Raw genomic sequence first — 19,362 nt, forward strand, 5'->3', positions numbered from 1 at the left:
ACTGTTCAAAGTAAAATATGTCTGTTATACATATATATATATTACGAGCTTAGTCTTTGGTTACTAGTACATTTTTTGTCGATTACAGGGCTCTTTTTGTTTAATTGATAACACATGCTAGAGGTTGTAAAAAACAAACATATTGGGTAGTTTATACAGAAAGAAAGAATCATTATTTGAATAGACGATAAACATATACAATTAATACCTTTTGTGTTCTTCTTTTTTTACAATCAAAGATGGAAGAGACTCCCAAACTTTTTTAACATAATGCTAATTAAGTAAACATTGATGTGCAAACAATATAGTGCCCTGTAATCGACAAAAAATGTACTAGTAACCAAAGACTAAGCTCGTAATATATATATATATGTATAACAGACATATTTTACTTTGAACAGTGCCATATCGAAAATGCATGCATAATGTTGATCGTGACTCACCCATTGTAATGTATCAAAGCACAAGTAAACGTTCCTGTCCACACTGTTTTGTTTATACATTCGTAATCTGAAAGATATATATAAAATTAATGCAGAATGATATATGGGCCATAGAGTCCATCGCTTGCCAATATGCATGAGTCAATGCAATACTTTTAAAAGTGACGCCACATTATTTCGAAATTGATCTGTATTTTGTGATAAACAGCATTGTGTGTAAGTTGTATAACATTTGGGTGAGGCAAACTAAAGTTGAAAAACTAAAAACGAATACTAAAGCAACTTATATGTTCATAAAGAAGCAAAATTCATGAACAGTACACGTGGAACCACCTAATTTATACTTGAGCACCTTAATATTACTTTATTGTACATTTATTACTTATATTTTACTTTTTTCAATCTAATCAACATGCGTTTTCACAAGATGAACAATTATCATAAAAGTTTCATACGACATTTATTGGCAAGAGCATAACAAATACAAGTTTGAGCATGAGAAAAAGGGAAAACGATATATTCCATGAACAAAATAAAAATTCCAGAATTTCATTCAGTTCCCACGCAGCTCATATTAAAGGCAAAATAAGAATGCCACAGAACTATTAAGGGCAACAATTGCATTCATTTTGAAGTGAGAAGTAATATTGCATGTTATTAAGCATTGGAAAACAATGAATACTAGAAAATGGAGCTATCTCCTTTGTCAATAATTTGAGTTGGTTCAACTACAATTATTGACAAAGGAGGATAACTCAATGATATTTTAAATAGATGAGGGTGTAGATGGGACAAATTATTAAAAAATAATGTCCGGAAAAATTAAAGAGAATAACGGGCAAAAAAAATGAAGATTAGATAAATGCCTGGTCTAATTTTTTGAAGATTAGAGAATAAAGGGGTTAATTTTTTGAAGATAAGAGAATAAAGGGGTTATTTGTTTGAAGATTAGAGAAAAAAGGGGTGAAAAAATAAATATTTACAGAATAACAGACCCTCCCTCCAGACCCTCATTGATACCAGATGCGTTTACTCTGCAAAATAAATGTAATAAATTAATAGTTGATTAAAAGGTTATCGTTGCAAGCATATAAATTACACTGTTACCACAACAATCACCATGAAATATATTTCATTGAAAAAAATTATTGAAATGTTCATTGGTAAAATGTATTGAATATATGGTTCAAATTGAATGCTCTTTCTTTATCTAAAAATAATGATATATTCTGGAAAATTGATAACTATCAAGACTACTCAATCAGGGTTCTATTAGCATTAAAGCATTCTTAAAAGACACAAAATGACCGATGATATTTACCAGGCGTCATGATAAAACCATGAGGACATGGTTTTTTGTAACACGAACAGTCTTCCTTTGACGGTACACAGTAACAACTTTGTTCTGGCTTTATAATAAAGGCATAACTCCTTGTGTAGTCACAGCGACACTGTCTATCAGAATCAGCTGTTCCCTCAGTATGGATAACTTGTCCTTCTTCTTTACAATATGTCTTTTCAAAGATACAAGCTGACATTCCATTCGTAGAAAATGAAAATGGCTGATATCTGGTACCTTCGCAATCTCTTCGATCAAGATCGCCAACAAAAACTAGTTTGTGTCCTACCATAAAGAAATATAATACTATATAACTAATATCATTGTTTATGGTTTAATTTTCTTGTTTTAATAATATGTTTATCCCCTTATATGAGGTTAAGGTCATTCGAGCACTGCAAAGAAGACGTGATTCGAACATCACATTGTTTGTTATTAGATGCGAACCCTTACATTAAAGTTCCTTGATTTTATAGACAATGTAGAAATAACATGATAGTGAAATCACACATTACCTTTTACATTGTAAGTTTCCAGACGATATAAACTGGTTCATCACTTAAATTAATATTCGTTGGAAGGTTTGCAAAATTTTGCAGTTATAAAGGCCATATATAACACCTTATGCTTACAAAACATAAAAGCGTGTTTGCTATATTGAGAGATCGAGTATAGCATAACTTAAGGATTTGTAAACAAAGGGAAGAAGGGTAATCAAGTATCGTTTTTTTTTTGCTTTGAGTCCTAAGATAAAACAAACATTTTTCTGATCAATATTACACAGGTACTCCTTCTGTTCATAAGACTTTGGTCTGACTGACACCATTGTTTACATTTTTTAATTTTGTTTCAAACAAGAGTGCACACGCTGAAATGTCTCGCCTTTTATAGTTTACTTATTGCTTATAAATTCATACAAAAACAGAACAAAACACAAGAACCTAACACTGAGCAATAAGCCTTGAAAATGAGGTCAAGGTCAAATAAAACCTGCGTAACAGACATATAGATCATAAAATATTTACATACACCAAATATAGTTGACCTAATGCGTAAAATATAAGAAAAACAGACCAAAACACAAAAACTTAACTATAACCACTGAACCATGAAAATGAGGTCAAGGTCATATGACACCTGCCAGCTGGACATGTACACCTTACAGTCCTTTCATACACGGAATATGCTAGACCTAATCCTTATAGTATCTGAGATATGGACTTGACCACCAAAACTTAACCTTGTTCACTGATCCATGAATTGAAGTCGAGGTCAAGTGAAAACTGTCTGACGGGCATGAGGACCTTGCAAGGTATGCACATACCAAATATAGTTATCCAATTACTTATAATAAGAGAGAATTTAACATTACAAAACATCTTAACTTTTTTTTCAAGTAGAAACTGAACCATGAAAATGAGGTCAAGGACATTGGACATGTGACTGACGGAAAGTTCGCAACATGAGGCATCTATATACAAAGTATGAAGCATCCAGGTCTTCTTCCTTCTAAAATATAAAGTTTTTAAGAAGTTAGCTAACGCCGCCGCAGCCGGATCACTATCCCTATGTCGAGCTTTCTGCAACAAAAGTTGCAAGCTCGACAAAAATTGCAAATTGCAAATTCAAACAATGAAAAAAAGCATCAAATTGAAACATATGGAAATCCAGCTCATGTTTATGTAAATTTGGTATGAGTATTAACCTATGTGTACTAGACCGTTTGTATCGAGCTGATAGTTTACAAGGTATCAGTTCACCGGAAGCAATGACATCTAATTCATGCTCATTATTGAATTCAGATCTGACCAGTCCTTGTTTTAACTTCTTAATGTCGTATGCTTAGCGGGAGAGCAGGGAATGACATTTTGAAGTTTGGTTTGACCCGAAGTCTCTCAATCAAGGCAAAGACGCTACCGGTTCAACAAAAAATATGTGATGCTTCAAAATGTATTTGATAAAGATATTGTGTGTGCAATTTATATATCTGTGTACGAAATATTATCTAAAAAATACCGTATTTGGTAAATTATCATATGTGATCACCTCCTGCTCGTGCATTGTTCGTTTGATGTTTAATTTGCATATAGACAGGTTCAAAAAAATCTACATAACCTTAAATTACGTATTCGCAATACGTATATTCGAATAAAAAAATATGGATGAAATTGTATTAGTTTTCTTCCAAGAAAAAACACACACAGGTTATTTCGTGTCGATGATTGTTTTCGTAGAAGCACATTAACACGTTGCGAACATCGTAAAGTATATAATTAGTATTCAATATACAATATATTAACATATATAGAGTGTGACTGATAATATTTCAGTTTCTTTAATCAAAACACAGGTAACCAACCTGCTGGATCATTATATGATCTCGTGTCACAAAATTCTTCAAACTCATCAGTATTTTCATCAAATAAACAGTGATAACCCTCAGAAATGTTACATTTACTGGCAGCTCTTAATTTCCATTCAGTTCGGGATGGACATTCAAACTCAGGGTAGCTTAACACTGGTGTTGTTACAAAAATCTTCAAATAGAAAAACTTAAATTACAAACAGACAAAAAAAATACATCGATTAAAAAAATTATAAAAAGAAAAAAAAGTTTAGGATAAAAATAAGGAAACGCGATATGATTGTCTATATGATTGTAAACACGTTATGCTTGGTTTCGCCTAAAGCAATAGTTAAACAAATTTCATAAATATAAATGGGTCAAACAGCAGTGATTCAACTTGTTCAAAGTAAACGTTTCAACAGTTAAACGCAATGGACTATTATACAAATAAATACATTGTATAAAATTGAGAAAGGAAATGTGAATATGTCAAAGCAACAACCACCCGACCATGTCTGGTAATGAATATTCATATTTCTTGTACATGACCAAGGTGGTCTATTAGCTCTAAAGCATATGTTAAAATACTTACAAAGAGTAGCAAAAACCATTTAAAGCTATACATAATGTATTTTTCACCCATAATTGTAAATCTGAAACACAAAATAAAATTTTAATCCAAAAATTGTACATTAACATTGTGCCAAAGAAGATATATAATAAGAATTTATAATTTTTGATAAAATATATCAAACTAATCTCAAGAGATCTGTATAATCAGGTATCATGGTAAGCTATGTCAATCTTATCTCAAGAGATCTGTATGATCAGGTATCATGGTAAGCTATGTCAATCTAATCACAAGAGATATGTATGGTCAGGTATAATAGTCAGCTATGTCAATCTAATCTCAAGAGATCTGTATGATCAGGTATCATGGTAAGCTATGTCAATCTAATCTCAAGAGATCTGTATGATCAGGTATAAGGGTAAGCTATGCCAATCTAATCTCAAGAGATTTGTATGGTCAGGTATCATGGTAAGCTATGTCAATCTAATCACAAGAGATATGTATGGTCAGGTATAATGGTAAGCTATGTCAATCTAATCCCAAGAGATCTGTATGATCAGGTATCATGGTAAGCTATGTCAATCTAATCACAAGAGATATGTATGGTCAGGTATAATGGTAAGCTATGTCAATCTAATCTCAAGAGATCTTTATGATCAGGTATAATGGTAAGCTATGTCAAACTAATCTCAATAAATCTGTATGATCAGGTATTATGGTTACTTATGTCAATCCAATCTCAAGAGATCTGTTTGGTCAGGTATAATGGTAAGCTATGTCAAATTAATCTCAATAAATCTGTATGATCAGGTATCATGGTTACCTATGTCAATCCAATCTCAAGAGATCTGTTTAGTCAGGTGTAGTGGTAAGCTATGTCAAACTTATCTCAATCAATCTGTATGATCAGGTATAATAGTGAGCTATGTCAATCTAATCTCAAGAGATCTGTATGGTCAGGTATATAATGTAAAGCAATGTCAATCTGATCTCAAGAGATCAGTATGGTCAAGTATCATGGTAAGCTATGCCAATCTAATCTCGAGAGATCTGTATGATCAGGTATAAAGGTAATCTATGTCAATCTTATCTCAAGAGATCTGTATGATCAGGTATAATGATAAGCTATGTCAATCTAATCTCAAGAGATCTGTATGATCAGGTATAAAGGTAAGCTATGTCAATCTAATCTCAACAGATCTGTATGATCAGGTATAAGGGTAAGCTATGTCAATCTAATCTCAAGAGATCTGTATGATCAGGTATAATGGTAAGCTATGTCAATCTTATTTCAAGAGATCTGTATGATCAGGTGTAATGATAAGCTATGTCAATCTAATCTCAAGAGATCTTTATGATCAGGTATAAAGGTAAGCTATGTCAATCTAAACTCAACAGATCTGTATGATCAGGTATAAGGGTAAGCTATGTCAAACTAATCGCAAGAGATTTGTATGATCAGGTATAATGGTGAGCTATGTCAATCTAATCTCAACAGATCTGTATGATCAGGTATAAGGGTAAGCTATGTCAATCTAATCTCAAGAGATCTGAATGATCAGGTATAATGGTAAGCTATGTCAATCTTATTTCAAGAGATCTGTTTGATCAGGTATAATGATAAGCTATGTCAATCTAATCTCAAGAGATCTTTATGATCAGGTATATAGGTAAGCTATGTCAATCTTAACTCAACAGATCTGTATGATCAGGTATAAGGGTAAGCTATGTCAAACTAATCGCAAGAGATTTGTATGATCAGGTATCATGGTAAGCTATATCAATCTAATCACAAGAGATATTTATGGTCAGGTATAATGGTAAGCTATGTCAATCTAATCTCAAGAGATCTGTATGATCAGGTATCATGGTAAGCTATGTCAATCTAATCTCAAGAGATCTGTATGATCAGGTATAAGGGTAAGCTATGTCAATCTAATCTCAAGAGATATGTATGGTCAGGTATAATGGTAAGCTATGTCAATCTAATCTCAATAAATCTGTATGATCAGGTATCATGGTAAGCTATGTCAATCTAATCTCAAGAGATCTGTATGATCAGGTATAAGGGTAAGCTATGTCAATCTAATCTCAAGAGATATGTATGGTCAGGTATAATGGTAAGCTATGTCAATCTAATCTCAAGAGATCTGTATGATCAGGTATCATGGTAAGCTATGTCAATCTAATCTCAAGAGATCTGTATGATCAGGTATAAGGGTAAGCTATGTCAATCTAATCTCAAGAGATATTTATGGTCAGGTATAATGGTAAGCTATGTCAATCTATTCTCAAGAGATTTGTATGGTCAGGTATCATGGTAAGCTATGTCAATCTAATCCCAAGAGATCTGTATGATCAGGTATCATGGTAAGCTATGTCAATCTAATCACAAGAGATATGTATGGTCAGGTATAATGGTAAGCTATGTCAATCTAATCACAAGAGATATGTATGGTCAGGTATAATGGTAAGCTATGTCAATCTAATCTCAAGAGATCTGTATGATCAGGTATCATGGTAAGCTATGTCAATCTAATCCCAAGAGATCTGTATGATCAGGTATCATGGTAAGCTATGTCAATCTAATCCCAAGAGATCTGTATGATCAGGTATCATGGTAAGCTATGTCAATCTAATCCCAAGAGATCTGTATGATCAGGTATCATGGTAAGCTATGTCAATCTAATCACAAGAGATATGTATGGTCAGGTATAATAGTAAGCTATGTCAATCTAATCTCAAGAGATCTTTATGATCAGGTATAATGGTAAGCTATGTCAAACTAATCTCAATAAATCTGTATGATCAGGTATTATGGTTACTTATGTCAATCCAATCTCAAGAGATCTGTTTGGTCAGGTATAATGGTAAGCTATGTCAAATTATACTCAATAAATCTGTATGATCAGGTATCATGGTTACCTATGTCAATCCAATCTCAAGAGATCTGTTTAGTCAGGTGTAGTGGTAAGCTATGTCAAACTTATCTCAATCAATCTGTATGATCAGGTATAATGGTGAGCTATGTCAATCTAATCTCAAGAGATCTGTATGGTCAGGTATAATGTAAAGCAATGTCAATCTGATCTCAAGAGATCAGTATGGTCAAGTATCATGGTAAGCTATGCCAATCTAATCTCGAGAGATCTGTATGATAAAGGTAATATCTGTCAATCTAATCTCAACAGATTTCAGATCAGGTATAAGGGTAAGCTATGTCAATCTAATCTCAAGAGATCTGTATGATCAGGTATAATGGTAAGCTATGTCAATCTTATTTCAAGAGATCTGTATGATCAGGTATAATGATAAGCTATGTCAATCTAATCTCAAGAGATCTGTATGATCAGGTATAAAGGTAAGCTATGTCAATCTTAACTCAACAAATCTGTATGATCAGGTATAAGGGTAAGCTATGTCAAACTAATCTCAAGAGATTTGTATGATCAGGTATCATGGTAAGCTATGTCAATCTAATCACAAGAGATATTTATGGTCAGGTATAATGGTAAGCTATGTCAATCTAATCTCAAGAGATCTGTATGATCAGGTATTATGGTAAGCTATGTCAATCTAATCTCAAGAGATCTGTATGATCAGGTATAAGGGTAAGCTATGTCAATCTAATCTCAAGAGATATGTATGGTCAGGTATAATGGTAAGCTATGTCAATCTAATCACAAGAGATATGTATGGTCAGGTATAATGGTAAGCTATGTCAATCTCATCCCAAGAGATCTGTATGATCAGGTATCATGGTAAGCTATGTCAGTCTTAATCACAAGAGATATGTATGGTCAGGTATAATGGTAAGCTATGTCAATCTAATCTCAAGAGATCTTTAGGATCAGGTATAATGGTAAGCTATGTCTAACTAATCCCAATAAATCTGTATGGTCAGGTATTATGGTTACTTATGTCAATCCAATCTCAAGAGATCTGTTTGGTCAGGTATAATGGTAAGCTATGTCAAATTAATTTCAATAAATCTGTATGATCAGGTATCATGGTTACCTATGTCAATCCAATCTCAAGAGATCTGTTTAGTCAGGTGTAGTGGTAAGCTATGTCAAACTTATCTCAATCAATCTGTATGATCAGGTATAATGGTGAGCAATGTCAATTTAATCTCAGGAGATCTGTATGGTCAGGTATAATGGTAAGCAATGTCAATCTGATCTCAAGAGATCAGTATGGTCAAGTATTATGGTAAGCTATGTCAATCTAATCTCAAGAGATCTGTATGATCAGGTATAAAGGTAAGCTATGTCAATCTTATCTCAACAGATCTGTATGATCAGGTATAATGATAAGCTATGTCAATCTAATCTCAAGAGATCTGTATGATCAGGTATAACGGTAAGCTATGTCAATCTAATCTCAACAGATCTGTATGATCAGGTATAAGGGTAAGCTATGTGTATCTAATCTCAACAGATCTGTATGATCAGGTATAAGGGTAAGCTATGTCAAACTAATCTCAAGAGATCTGTATGATCAGGTATCATGGTAAGCTATGTCAATCTAATCACAAGAGATATTTATGGTCAGGTATAATGGTAAGCTATGTCAATCTAATCTCAAGAGATCTGTATGATCAGGGATCATGGTAAGCTATGTCAATCTAATCTAAAGAGATCTGTATGATCAGGTATAAGGGTAAGCTATGTCAATCTAATCTCAAGAGATATGTATGGTCAGGTATCATGGTAAGCTATGTCAATCTAATCACAAGAGATATGTATGGTCAGGTATAATGGTAAGCTATGTCAATCTAATCTCAAGAGATCTGTATGATCAGGTATAAGGGTAAGCTATGTCAATCTAATCTCAAGAGATCTGTATGATCAGGTATAAAAGTAAGCTATGTCAATCTTATCTCAAGAGATCTGTATGATCAGGTATAATGATAAGCTATGGCAATATAATCTCAAGAGATCTGTATGATCAGGTATAAAGGTAAGCTATGTCAATCTAATCTCAACAGATCTGTATGATTAGATATAAGGGTAAGCTATGTCAAACTAATTGCAAGAGATTTGTATGGTCAGGTATCATGGTAAGCTATGTCAATCTAATCACAAGAGATATGTATGGTCAGGTATAATGGTAAGCTATGTCAATCTTATTTCAAGAGATCTGTATGATCAGGTATAATGATAAGCTATGTCAATCTAATCTCAAGAGATCTGTATGATCAGGTATAAAGGTAAGCTATGTCAATCTTAACTCAACAGATCTGTATGATCAGGTATAAGGGTAAGCTATGTCAAACTAATCTCAAGAGATTTGTATGATCAGGTATCATGGTAAGCTATGTCAATCTAATCACAAGAGATATTTATGGTCAGGTATAATGGTAAGCTATGTCAATCTAATCTCAAGAGATCTGTATGATCAGGTATCATGGTAAGCTATGTCAATCTAATCTCAAGAGATCTGTATGATCAGGTATAAGGGTAAGCTATGTCAATCTAATCTCAAGAGATATGTATGGTCAGGTATAATGGTAAGCTATGTCAATCTAATCACAAGAGATATGTATGGTCAGGTATAATGGTAAGCTATGTCAATCTAATCCCAAGAGATCTGTATGATCAGGTATCATGGTAAGCTATGTCAGTCTAATCACAAGAGATATGTATGGTCAGGTATAATGGTAAGCCATGTCAATCTAATCTCAAGAGATCTTTATGATCAGGTATAATGGTAAGCTATGTCTAACTAATCCCAATAAATCTGTATGGTCAGGTATTATGGTTACTTATGTCAATCCAATCTCAAGAGATCTGTTTGGTCAGGTATAATGGTAAGCTATGTCAAATTAATTTCAATAAATCTGTATGATCAGGTATCATGGTTACCTATGTCAATCCAATCTCAAGAGATCTGTTTAGTCAGGTGTAGTGGTAAGCTATGTCAAACTTATCTCAATCAATCTGTATGATCAGGTATAATGGTGAGCAATGTCAATCTAATCTCAGGAGATCTGTATGGTCAGGTATAAAGGTAAGCTATGTCAATCTAATCTCAACAGATCTGTATGATTAGATATAAGGGTAAGCTATGTCAAACTAATTGCAAGAGATTTGTATGGTCAGGTATCATGGTAAGCTATGTCAATCTAATCACAAGAGATATGTATGGTCAGGTATAATGGTAAGCTATGTCAATCTTATTTCAAGAGATCTGTATGATCAGGTATAATGATAAGCTATGTCAATCTAATCTCAAGAGATCTTTATGATCAGGTATAAGGGTAAGCTATGTCAATCTAATCTCAAGAGATCTGTTTGATCAGGTATAAAAGTAAGCTATGTCAATCTTATCTCAAGAGATCTGTATGATCAGGTATAATGATAAGCTATGTCAATCTAATCTCAACAGATCTGTATGATTAGATATAAGGGTAAGCTATGTCAATCTAATCACAAGAGATATGTATGGTCAGGTATAATGGTAAGCTATGTCAATCTTATCTCAAGAGATCTGTATGATCAGGTATCATGGTAAGCTATGTCAATCTAATCACAAGAGATATGTATGGTCAGGTATAACGGTAAGCTATGTCAATCTAATCTCAAGAGATCTTTATGATCAGGTATAATGGTAAGCTATGTCAAACTAATATCAATAAATCTGTATGATCAGGTATCATGGTAACCTATGTCAATCCAATCTCAAGAGATCTGTTTGGTCAGGTATAATGGTAAGCTATGTCAAATTAATCTCAATAAATCTGTATGATCAGGTATCATGGTTACCTATGTCAATCCAATCTCAAGAGATCTGTTTTGTCAGGTGTAGTGGTAAGCTATGTCAAACTTATCTCAATCAATCTGTATGATCAGGTATAATGGTGAGCTATGTCAATCTAATCTCAAGAGATCTGTACGGTCAGGTATTATGTAAAGCAATGTCAATCTTATCTCAAGAGATCTGTATGGTCAAGTATAATGGTAAGCTATGTCAAACTAATCTCAATAAATCTGTTTGGTCAGGTATAATGTAAATCAATGGCAATCTTACCTCTAGGGATATGTATGGTCGGGAATTATTGTAAGCTATGTCAATCTAATCTCAAGAAATCTGTATGATCAGGTATAATGGTAAGCTATGTCAAACTAATCTCAATAAATCTGTATGGTCAGGTATAATTTAAAGCAATGTCAATCTTATCTCAAGAGATCTGTTTGGTCAGGTATAATTGTAAGCTATGTCAATATAATCTCAAGAGATCTGTATGGTCAGGTATCATGGTAAGCTATGTCAAACTAATCTTAAGAAATCTGTATGATCAGGTATAATGGTAAGCTATGTCAATCTAATGTCAAGAGATCTGTATGGTCAGGTATAATGGTATGCTATGTCAATCTAAACGTGCAAGAGATCTGTATAGTCAGGTATAATGGTAAGCTATGTCAATCTAATCTCAAGAGATCTGTATGATCAGGTATCACTGTAAGCTCTTAATAGATCTGTTTGGTCAGGTATAATGGTGAGCTATGTCAAACCAATCTCAAGTGACCTTTGTGATCAGGTATAATGGTGAGCTATGTCAATCTAATCTCAAGAGATCTGTATGGTCAGGTATCATGGTAAGCTATGTCAGTCTAAACACAAGTGATCTGTATGATCAGGTATCGTGGTGAGCTATGTCAATCTAAACACAAGAGATCTGTATGGTCAGGTATAATGGTAAGATATGTCAATCTAATCTCAAGAGATCTGTATGGTCAGGTATAATGATAAGCTATGTCAAACCAATCTCAAGTGATCTTTGTGATCAGGTATCATGGTAAGCTATGTCAATCTAATCTCAAGTGATCTGTATGATCAGGTATTATTGTAAGCTCTTAATTGATCTGTTTGGTCAGGTATAATGGTGAACTATGTAAAAATTATCTCCAGAGATCTGTATGATCAGGTAAAATGGTAAGCTATTTCAATCTAATCTCAATAGATCTGTATGATAAGGTATCACTGTAAGCTCTTAATAGATCTGTTTGGTCAGGTATAATGGTGAGATATGTCAAACCAATCTCAAGTGATCTTTGTGATCAGGTATCATGGTAGACTATGTCAATCTAATCTCAAGAGATCTGTATGATCAGGTATTATTGTAAGCTCTCAATAGATCTGTTTGGTCATGTATAATGGTGAACTATGTCAAACTTATCTCCAGAGATCTGTATGATCAGGTAAAATTGTAAGCTATGACAATCTAATCTAAATAGATCTGTATGATCAGGTATCATGATATGCTTTTTCAATCTAATCTCAAGAGATCTGTATGATTAGGTAGCATGGTAAGCTATGTCAATCTGAACACAAGACATCTGTATGGTCAGGTAAAATGGTAGGCTATGTCAATCTAATCTCAAGTGATCTGCATCATCAGGTATAATGGTAAGCAATGTCAATCTAATGTCAAGAGATTTGTATGATCAGGATTCATTGTAAGCTCTCGATAGATCTGTTTGGTCAGGTATAATTTAAAGCAATGTCAATCTAATCTCAAAAGATCTGTATTGTCAGGTATAATGGTAAGCTATGTCAAACCAATCTCAAGTGATCTGTATCATCAGGTATAATGGTAAGCAATGTCAATCTAATGTCAAGAGATTTGTATGATCAGGATTCATTGTAAGCTCTCGATAGATCTGTTTGGTCAGGTTAAATGGTAAGCTATGTCAATCTAATCTTAAGAGATCTGCATGGTCAGGTATAATTGTAAGCTATGTCAATCTTATCTCAAGAGATCTGTATGATCAGGTATACTGGTAAGCTATGTCAAACTAATCTCAATAGATCTGTATGGTCAGGTATAATGGTAAGTGTTGCCAATCTAAACTCAAGAGATCTGTATAATCAGGTATAATGGTAAGCAATGTCAATCTAATGTCAAGAGATTTGTATGATCAGGATTCATTGTACGCTCTCGATAGATCTGTTTGGTCAGGTTAAATGGTAAGCTATGTCAATCTAATCTTAAGAGATTTGCATGGTCAGGTATAATTGTAAGCTATGTCAATCTTATCTCAAGAGATCTGTATGATCAGGTATAATGGTAAGCTATGTCAATCTAAACACTCTATATCTGTTTTGTCAGGTAAAATGGTAAGCTATGTCAATCTAAACACAAGAGATCTGTATGATCAGGAATCATGGTAAGCTATATCAATCTAATCTCAAGAGATTTGTATGATCAGGTCTCATTGCAAGCTCTCAATAGATCTGTTTTGTAAGGTATAATGGTGAGCTATGTCAATTTTATCTCAAGAGAGTTGTACGATCAGGTATAATGGTAAAAGTGATATGTATGGTCAGGCATAATGGTAAGCTATGTAAATCTAATCTCAAGAGATCCGTATGGTCAGGTTGAATGGTAAGCTATGTCAATCTAATCTCAAGAGATCTTGATGATCCGGTTTCAAAGTTAGTTATGTCAAACTAATCTCAGGAAATCTGTATGGTCAGGTATATTGGTAAGCTATGTCAATCTAATCTCAAGAGATCTGTATGGTCAGGTTCAATGGTAAGTTATGTCAATCTAATCTCAAGAGTTCTGTATGGTCAGGTATCATGGTAAACTAGGTCAATCTAATCTCAAGAGATCTGTATGATCAGGTATCATTGTAAGCTCTCAAGAGATATCTTCGGTCAGGTATTATGGTGAGCTATGTCAAACTAATCTCTAGTGATGTTTATGATCAGGTATAATGGTAAGCTGTGTCAATCTTATCTCAAGAGATCTGTATGGTCAGGTATCATGATTAGCTGTGTTAATTTTATCTCAAGAGATCTGTATGGTCAGGTATCATGATGAGCTATGTCAAACTAATCTCAAGAGATCTGTATGATCAGGTATGATGGTAAGTTATGGCAATCTAAACTCAAAAGATCTGTATGATCATGATGATCAGGTATAATGGTAAGCTATGTCAATCTAATCTCAAGAGATGTTTATGATCAGGTATAATGGTACGCTATGTCAAACTAATCTCAATAGATCTGTATGGTCAGGTATAATGGTAAGTGTTGCCAATCTAAACTCAAGAGATATGTATAATCAGGTATAATGGTAAGCAATGTCAATCTAATGTAAAGAGATTTGTATGATCAGGATTCCTTGTAAGCTCTCGATAGATCTGTTTGGTCAGGTTAAATGGTAAGCTATGTCAATCTAATCTTAAGAGATCTGCATGGTCAGGTATAATTGTAAGCTATATCAATCTTATCTCAAGAGATCTGTATGATCAGGTATAATGGTAAGATATGTCAATCTAAACACTCTATATCTGTTTTGTCAGGTAAAATGGTAAGCTATGTCAATCTAAACACAAGAGATCTGTATGATCAGGAATCATGGTAAGCTATATAAATCTAATCTCAAGAGATTTGTATGATCAGGTCTCATTGCAAGCTCTCAATAGATCTGTTTTGTCAGGTATAATGGTGAGCTATGTCAATTTTATCTCAAGAGAGTTGTACGATCAGGTATAATGGTAAAAGTGATATGTATGGTCAGGCATAATGGTAAGCTATGTAAATCTAATCTCAAGAGATCCGTATGGTCAGGTTGAATGGTAAGCTATGTCAATCTAATCTCAAGAGATCTTGATGATCCGGTTTCAAAGTAAGTTATGTCAAACTAATCTCAAGAAATCTGTATGGTCAGGTATAATGGTAAGCTATGTCAATCTAATCTCAAGAGATCTGTATGGTCAGGTTTAATGGTAAGTTATGTCAATCTAATCTCAAGAGTTCTGTATGGTCAGGTATCATGGTAAACTAGGTCAATCTAATCTCAAAAGATCTGTATGATCAGGTATCATTGTAAGCTCTCAAGAGATATGTTCGGTCAGATATTATGGTGAGCTATGTCAAACTAATCTCTAGTGATGTTTATGATCAGGTATAATGGTAAGCTGTGTCAATCTTATCTCAAGAGATCTGTATGGTCAGGTATCATGATTAGCTGTGTAAATCTTATCTCAAGAGATCTGTATGGTCAGGTATCATGATAAGCTATGTCAAACTAATCTCAAGAGATCTGTATGATCAGGTATGATGGTAAGGTATGGCAATCTAAACTCAAAAGATCTGTATGATCATGATGATCAGGTATAATGGTAAGCTATGTCAATCTAATCTCAAGAGATGTGTATGATCAGGTATAATGGTACGCTAGGTCAATCTAATCTCAAGAGATCTGTATGATCAGGTATCATTGTAAGCTCTCAAGAGATATGTTCGGTCAGGTATTATGGTGAGCTATGTCAAACTAATCTCTAGTGATGTTTATTATCAGGTATAATGGTAAGCTGTGTCAATCTTATCTCAAGAGATCTGTATGGTCGGGTATCATGATTAGCTATGTTAATCTTATCTCAAGAGATCTGTATGGTCAGGTATCATGATAAGCTATGTCAAACTAATCTCAGGAGATCTGTATGATCAGGTATGATGGTAAGTTATGGCAATCTAAACTCAAAAGATCTGTATGATCATGATGATCAGGTATAATGGTAAGCTATGTCAATCTAATCTCAAGAGATGTGTATGGTTATGTATAATGGTAAGCTATGTCAATCTAATCTCAAGAGATCTGTATGATCAGGTATCATTGTAAGCTCTCAAGAGATATGTTTGGTCAGGTATTATGGTGAGCAATGTCAAACTAATCTCTAGTGATGTGTATGATCAGGTATAATGGTGAGCTGTGTCAATCTTATCTCAAGAGATCTGTATGGTCAGGTATCATGATTAGCTATGTTAATCTTATCTCAAGAGATCTGTATGATTAGGAAAATTTTAAGCTAGGTCAATCCAATCTAAGAGATCTGTATTGTCATGTTTAATGGTAAGCTATGTCAATCTTATCTCAAGAGATCTGTATGGTCAGGTATCATGATAAGCTATGTCAATCTTATCTCAATAAATCTGTATTGTCAGGTATAATTCTAAGCTATGTCAATCTTATCTCAAGAGATCTGTATGGTCAGGTATAATGGTAAGCTATGTCAATCTAATCTCAAGAGATCTGTAGGATCAGGTATGATTAAAAGCTATGTCAATCTAATCTCAAGAGATCTGTATGGTCAGGTATAATGGTAAGCTATGTCAATCTAATCTCAAGAGATCTGTATGGTCCGGTATAATGGTAGGCTATGTCAACCTAATCTCAATAGATCTGCATGGCCAGGTATAATGGTAAACTATATCAATCTAATCTCAAGAAATCTGTATGATCAGGTATAATGGTGAGATATTTCAATCTAATCATACGAGATCTGTATGGTCAGGTATTATGGTAAGCTATTTCAATCTAATCTCAAGAGATCTGTATGGTCCGGTATAATGGTAAGCTATGTCAATCTAATCTCAATAGATCAGTATGGTCAGGTATAATGGTAAGCTATGTCAATATAATATCAAGAGATCTGTATGATCAGGTACAACTGTAAGCTATGTCAATCTAATCTCAAGAGATCTGTATGATCAGGTACAACTGTAAGCTATGTCAATCTAATCTCAAGAGATCTGAATGGTCAGGTATAATGGTAAGGTATGTCAATCTAATCTCAAGTGATATGTATGGTCCGGTATAATGATAAGCTATGTCAATCTAATCTCAATAGATCAGTATGGTCAGGTATAATGGTAAGCTATGTCAATATAATATCAAGAGATCTGTATGATCAGGTACAACTGTAAGCTATGTCAATCTAATCTCAAGAGATCTGAATGGTCAGGTATAATGGTAAGGTATGAGACGACAAAATCTTATTTGTATATCCGTTATAAAAAAAATGTAAAAGGCAATTCCAGATGTACACTCCAAGAAACGAATTATATTATATTTGTCTAGCATACATTTTAATTGATGCTGAGTAGACAGTGTAAATGAGATCAACAGTACAAAAAGGCCAAATAAAAATATATGTGAGGTTCAAGTTACCCTACCTACCCTACTTTTTTGTCCTAACAAAAGCCTACCGTAAAGATTTTTTAGTCATTTCTCATTAAGCATTGTTTTAGTCAGAATGCTGCCGCCATAGACTCCATGTGTAAAATAAACAAATATTATGAATAATCCCTACCTACATTTGTGTACCTACCCTAACTTTTTTGAAGATGTATCTGGAACCACACATACTATGTTATTTTGCCAACGAAAATGTGTAGCAAAGCATTCATACAAAAAATACTTTGAACGTGTACAACCATGCTTATCATTTCATTACAATAGTAAATACATTGATTTTACTGTCTGCTAGTAATGTAATATTTTCAATTAGAAGAAATACCACAGTCGAACTTGAGGGTATTAACACATGAAGTCGATGGAAACAATCTGATTTTTACTGTGTGTATTGCTGTGCGTTTCTTATTCTGCATTGACTAGAGGTATAGGGAGTTGAGGTCTCACAAAAAGCGCTGCATTTAGGGTCTTGCCTTCATTAGCCTTTTAAGTTTTTATAATTCAAGTTCAGTTATATATTTTGGGGTTTAGAATAACGTCTATTTCACTGGAATAGTTTACATTTTTTATTTGTGAGCCAGTTGAGGGACACCTCCGGTTGCGGGATTTTCACGTTGTTGTCCTTCGGCTGTTATGTGCTCTTTGATCGGGTTGTTGTCTCCTTGACATATTTCCTATTTCCATTCTGGTTCATTGTAGGTAAGGCATACAAAGATTAATTAAACTAAATATCATAATTTTGCAATGTCTTATAAAGTCTGCCTGGGCATAAGAATTGTCTTGATGGTCCTACGTCTGTTTTTGCCGACAAAAAATATGAAGTTTAACCTAAAATCAAAAATGCAAAGTATATGCGAAATTAATCTATTAATGGAGTGCACATGTTCTATGAATACAGCGAACATATTGTGCAAAGTTTGAATTTAAAGCTTTAAAGTGTTGACGGAGTTCATTGCACAAAATGACTCAGATTTTTTTATGCTCGTCTGAATGTCCATCAGGACGCCCGAAAGATGGACTTAGTCATCTTATATACAGTTTTGCATTGGGTACAATCAGTTCAAACGTTTGGACCTCGAGTTAACCCCTTTTGATTTAAGTGGTCCGACAGAATTGATTTAACAAACGCGAAAATTACAAATACCAAGTATTAATAATAGTTTAAAGGTTTGACAGGGGTTATATGTTTCTCTAATCTCCAACCCCTTTCTCTCGGCTCCCCTTTTATCCTCTCTAGAGAATCCATAAGGCTTTCTTCTTTCTGTAATGAGGGTCTGTAATCTGTTCATCCTTTCAGTGTTCCAAATGATCGAGACATATTATGGAATTCATAATTTTCATTTACATAAAAAAAAAATCTCATAGAATATTCCTTCCATAAGAAATACATACAAAACTGATGACCGTAACTTCATTCACGGTCATCTTTAGAAAAATTAGGTCAGTATCTGTATCGTCTGTTTCTATGTTATTTACTTTACAAAACATACATTGGTACGATGTAAATCTATAAAAGAGTCACACGGATTCTTTTCAAATCCAATTTCCTCACCAATTTCATGTTTCATACACATTTCTCGGTAGTACTTTGTGATTTCCGTGTGAATCTTTTATAAATTAACATCGTACCAATGTATGCATTGTAAAGAAAATGATATAGAAACACTTTCA

The 19,362-nt window shown here is 33.8% G+C and overlaps 1 protein-coding gene across 1 annotated transcript in view; it reads right to left on the reverse strand.

Moving 5' to 3' along the window:
• LOC143085123 (uncharacterized) overlaps positions 1-19,362 on the reverse strand; it is a 33,656-nt gene that overhangs the window by 13,393 nt on the left and 901 nt on the right. The window contains exons 2-5 of the mRNA XM_076261305.1: positions 4,722-4,782; positions 4,142-4,319; positions 1,765-2,067; positions 444-510 (exon numbers count right to left, since the gene is read on the reverse strand). Coding sequence (XP_076117420.1) covers positions 444-510; positions 1,765-2,067; positions 4,142-4,319; positions 4,722-4,772 — 599 coding nt within the window. The 5' untranslated portion in view covers positions 4,773-4,782. The remainder of the gene's footprint in view (positions 1-443; positions 511-1,764; positions 2,068-4,141; positions 4,320-4,721; positions 4,783-19,362) is intronic.

This window comes from Mytilus galloprovincialis, chromosome 8 (assembly GCF_965363235.1).
Source record: "Mytilus galloprovincialis chromosome 8, xbMytGall1.hap1.1, whole genome shotgun sequence".
NCBI classification, from domain to species: Eukaryota; Metazoa; Mollusca; class Bivalvia; order Mytilida; family Mytilidae; genus Mytilus; species Mytilus galloprovincialis.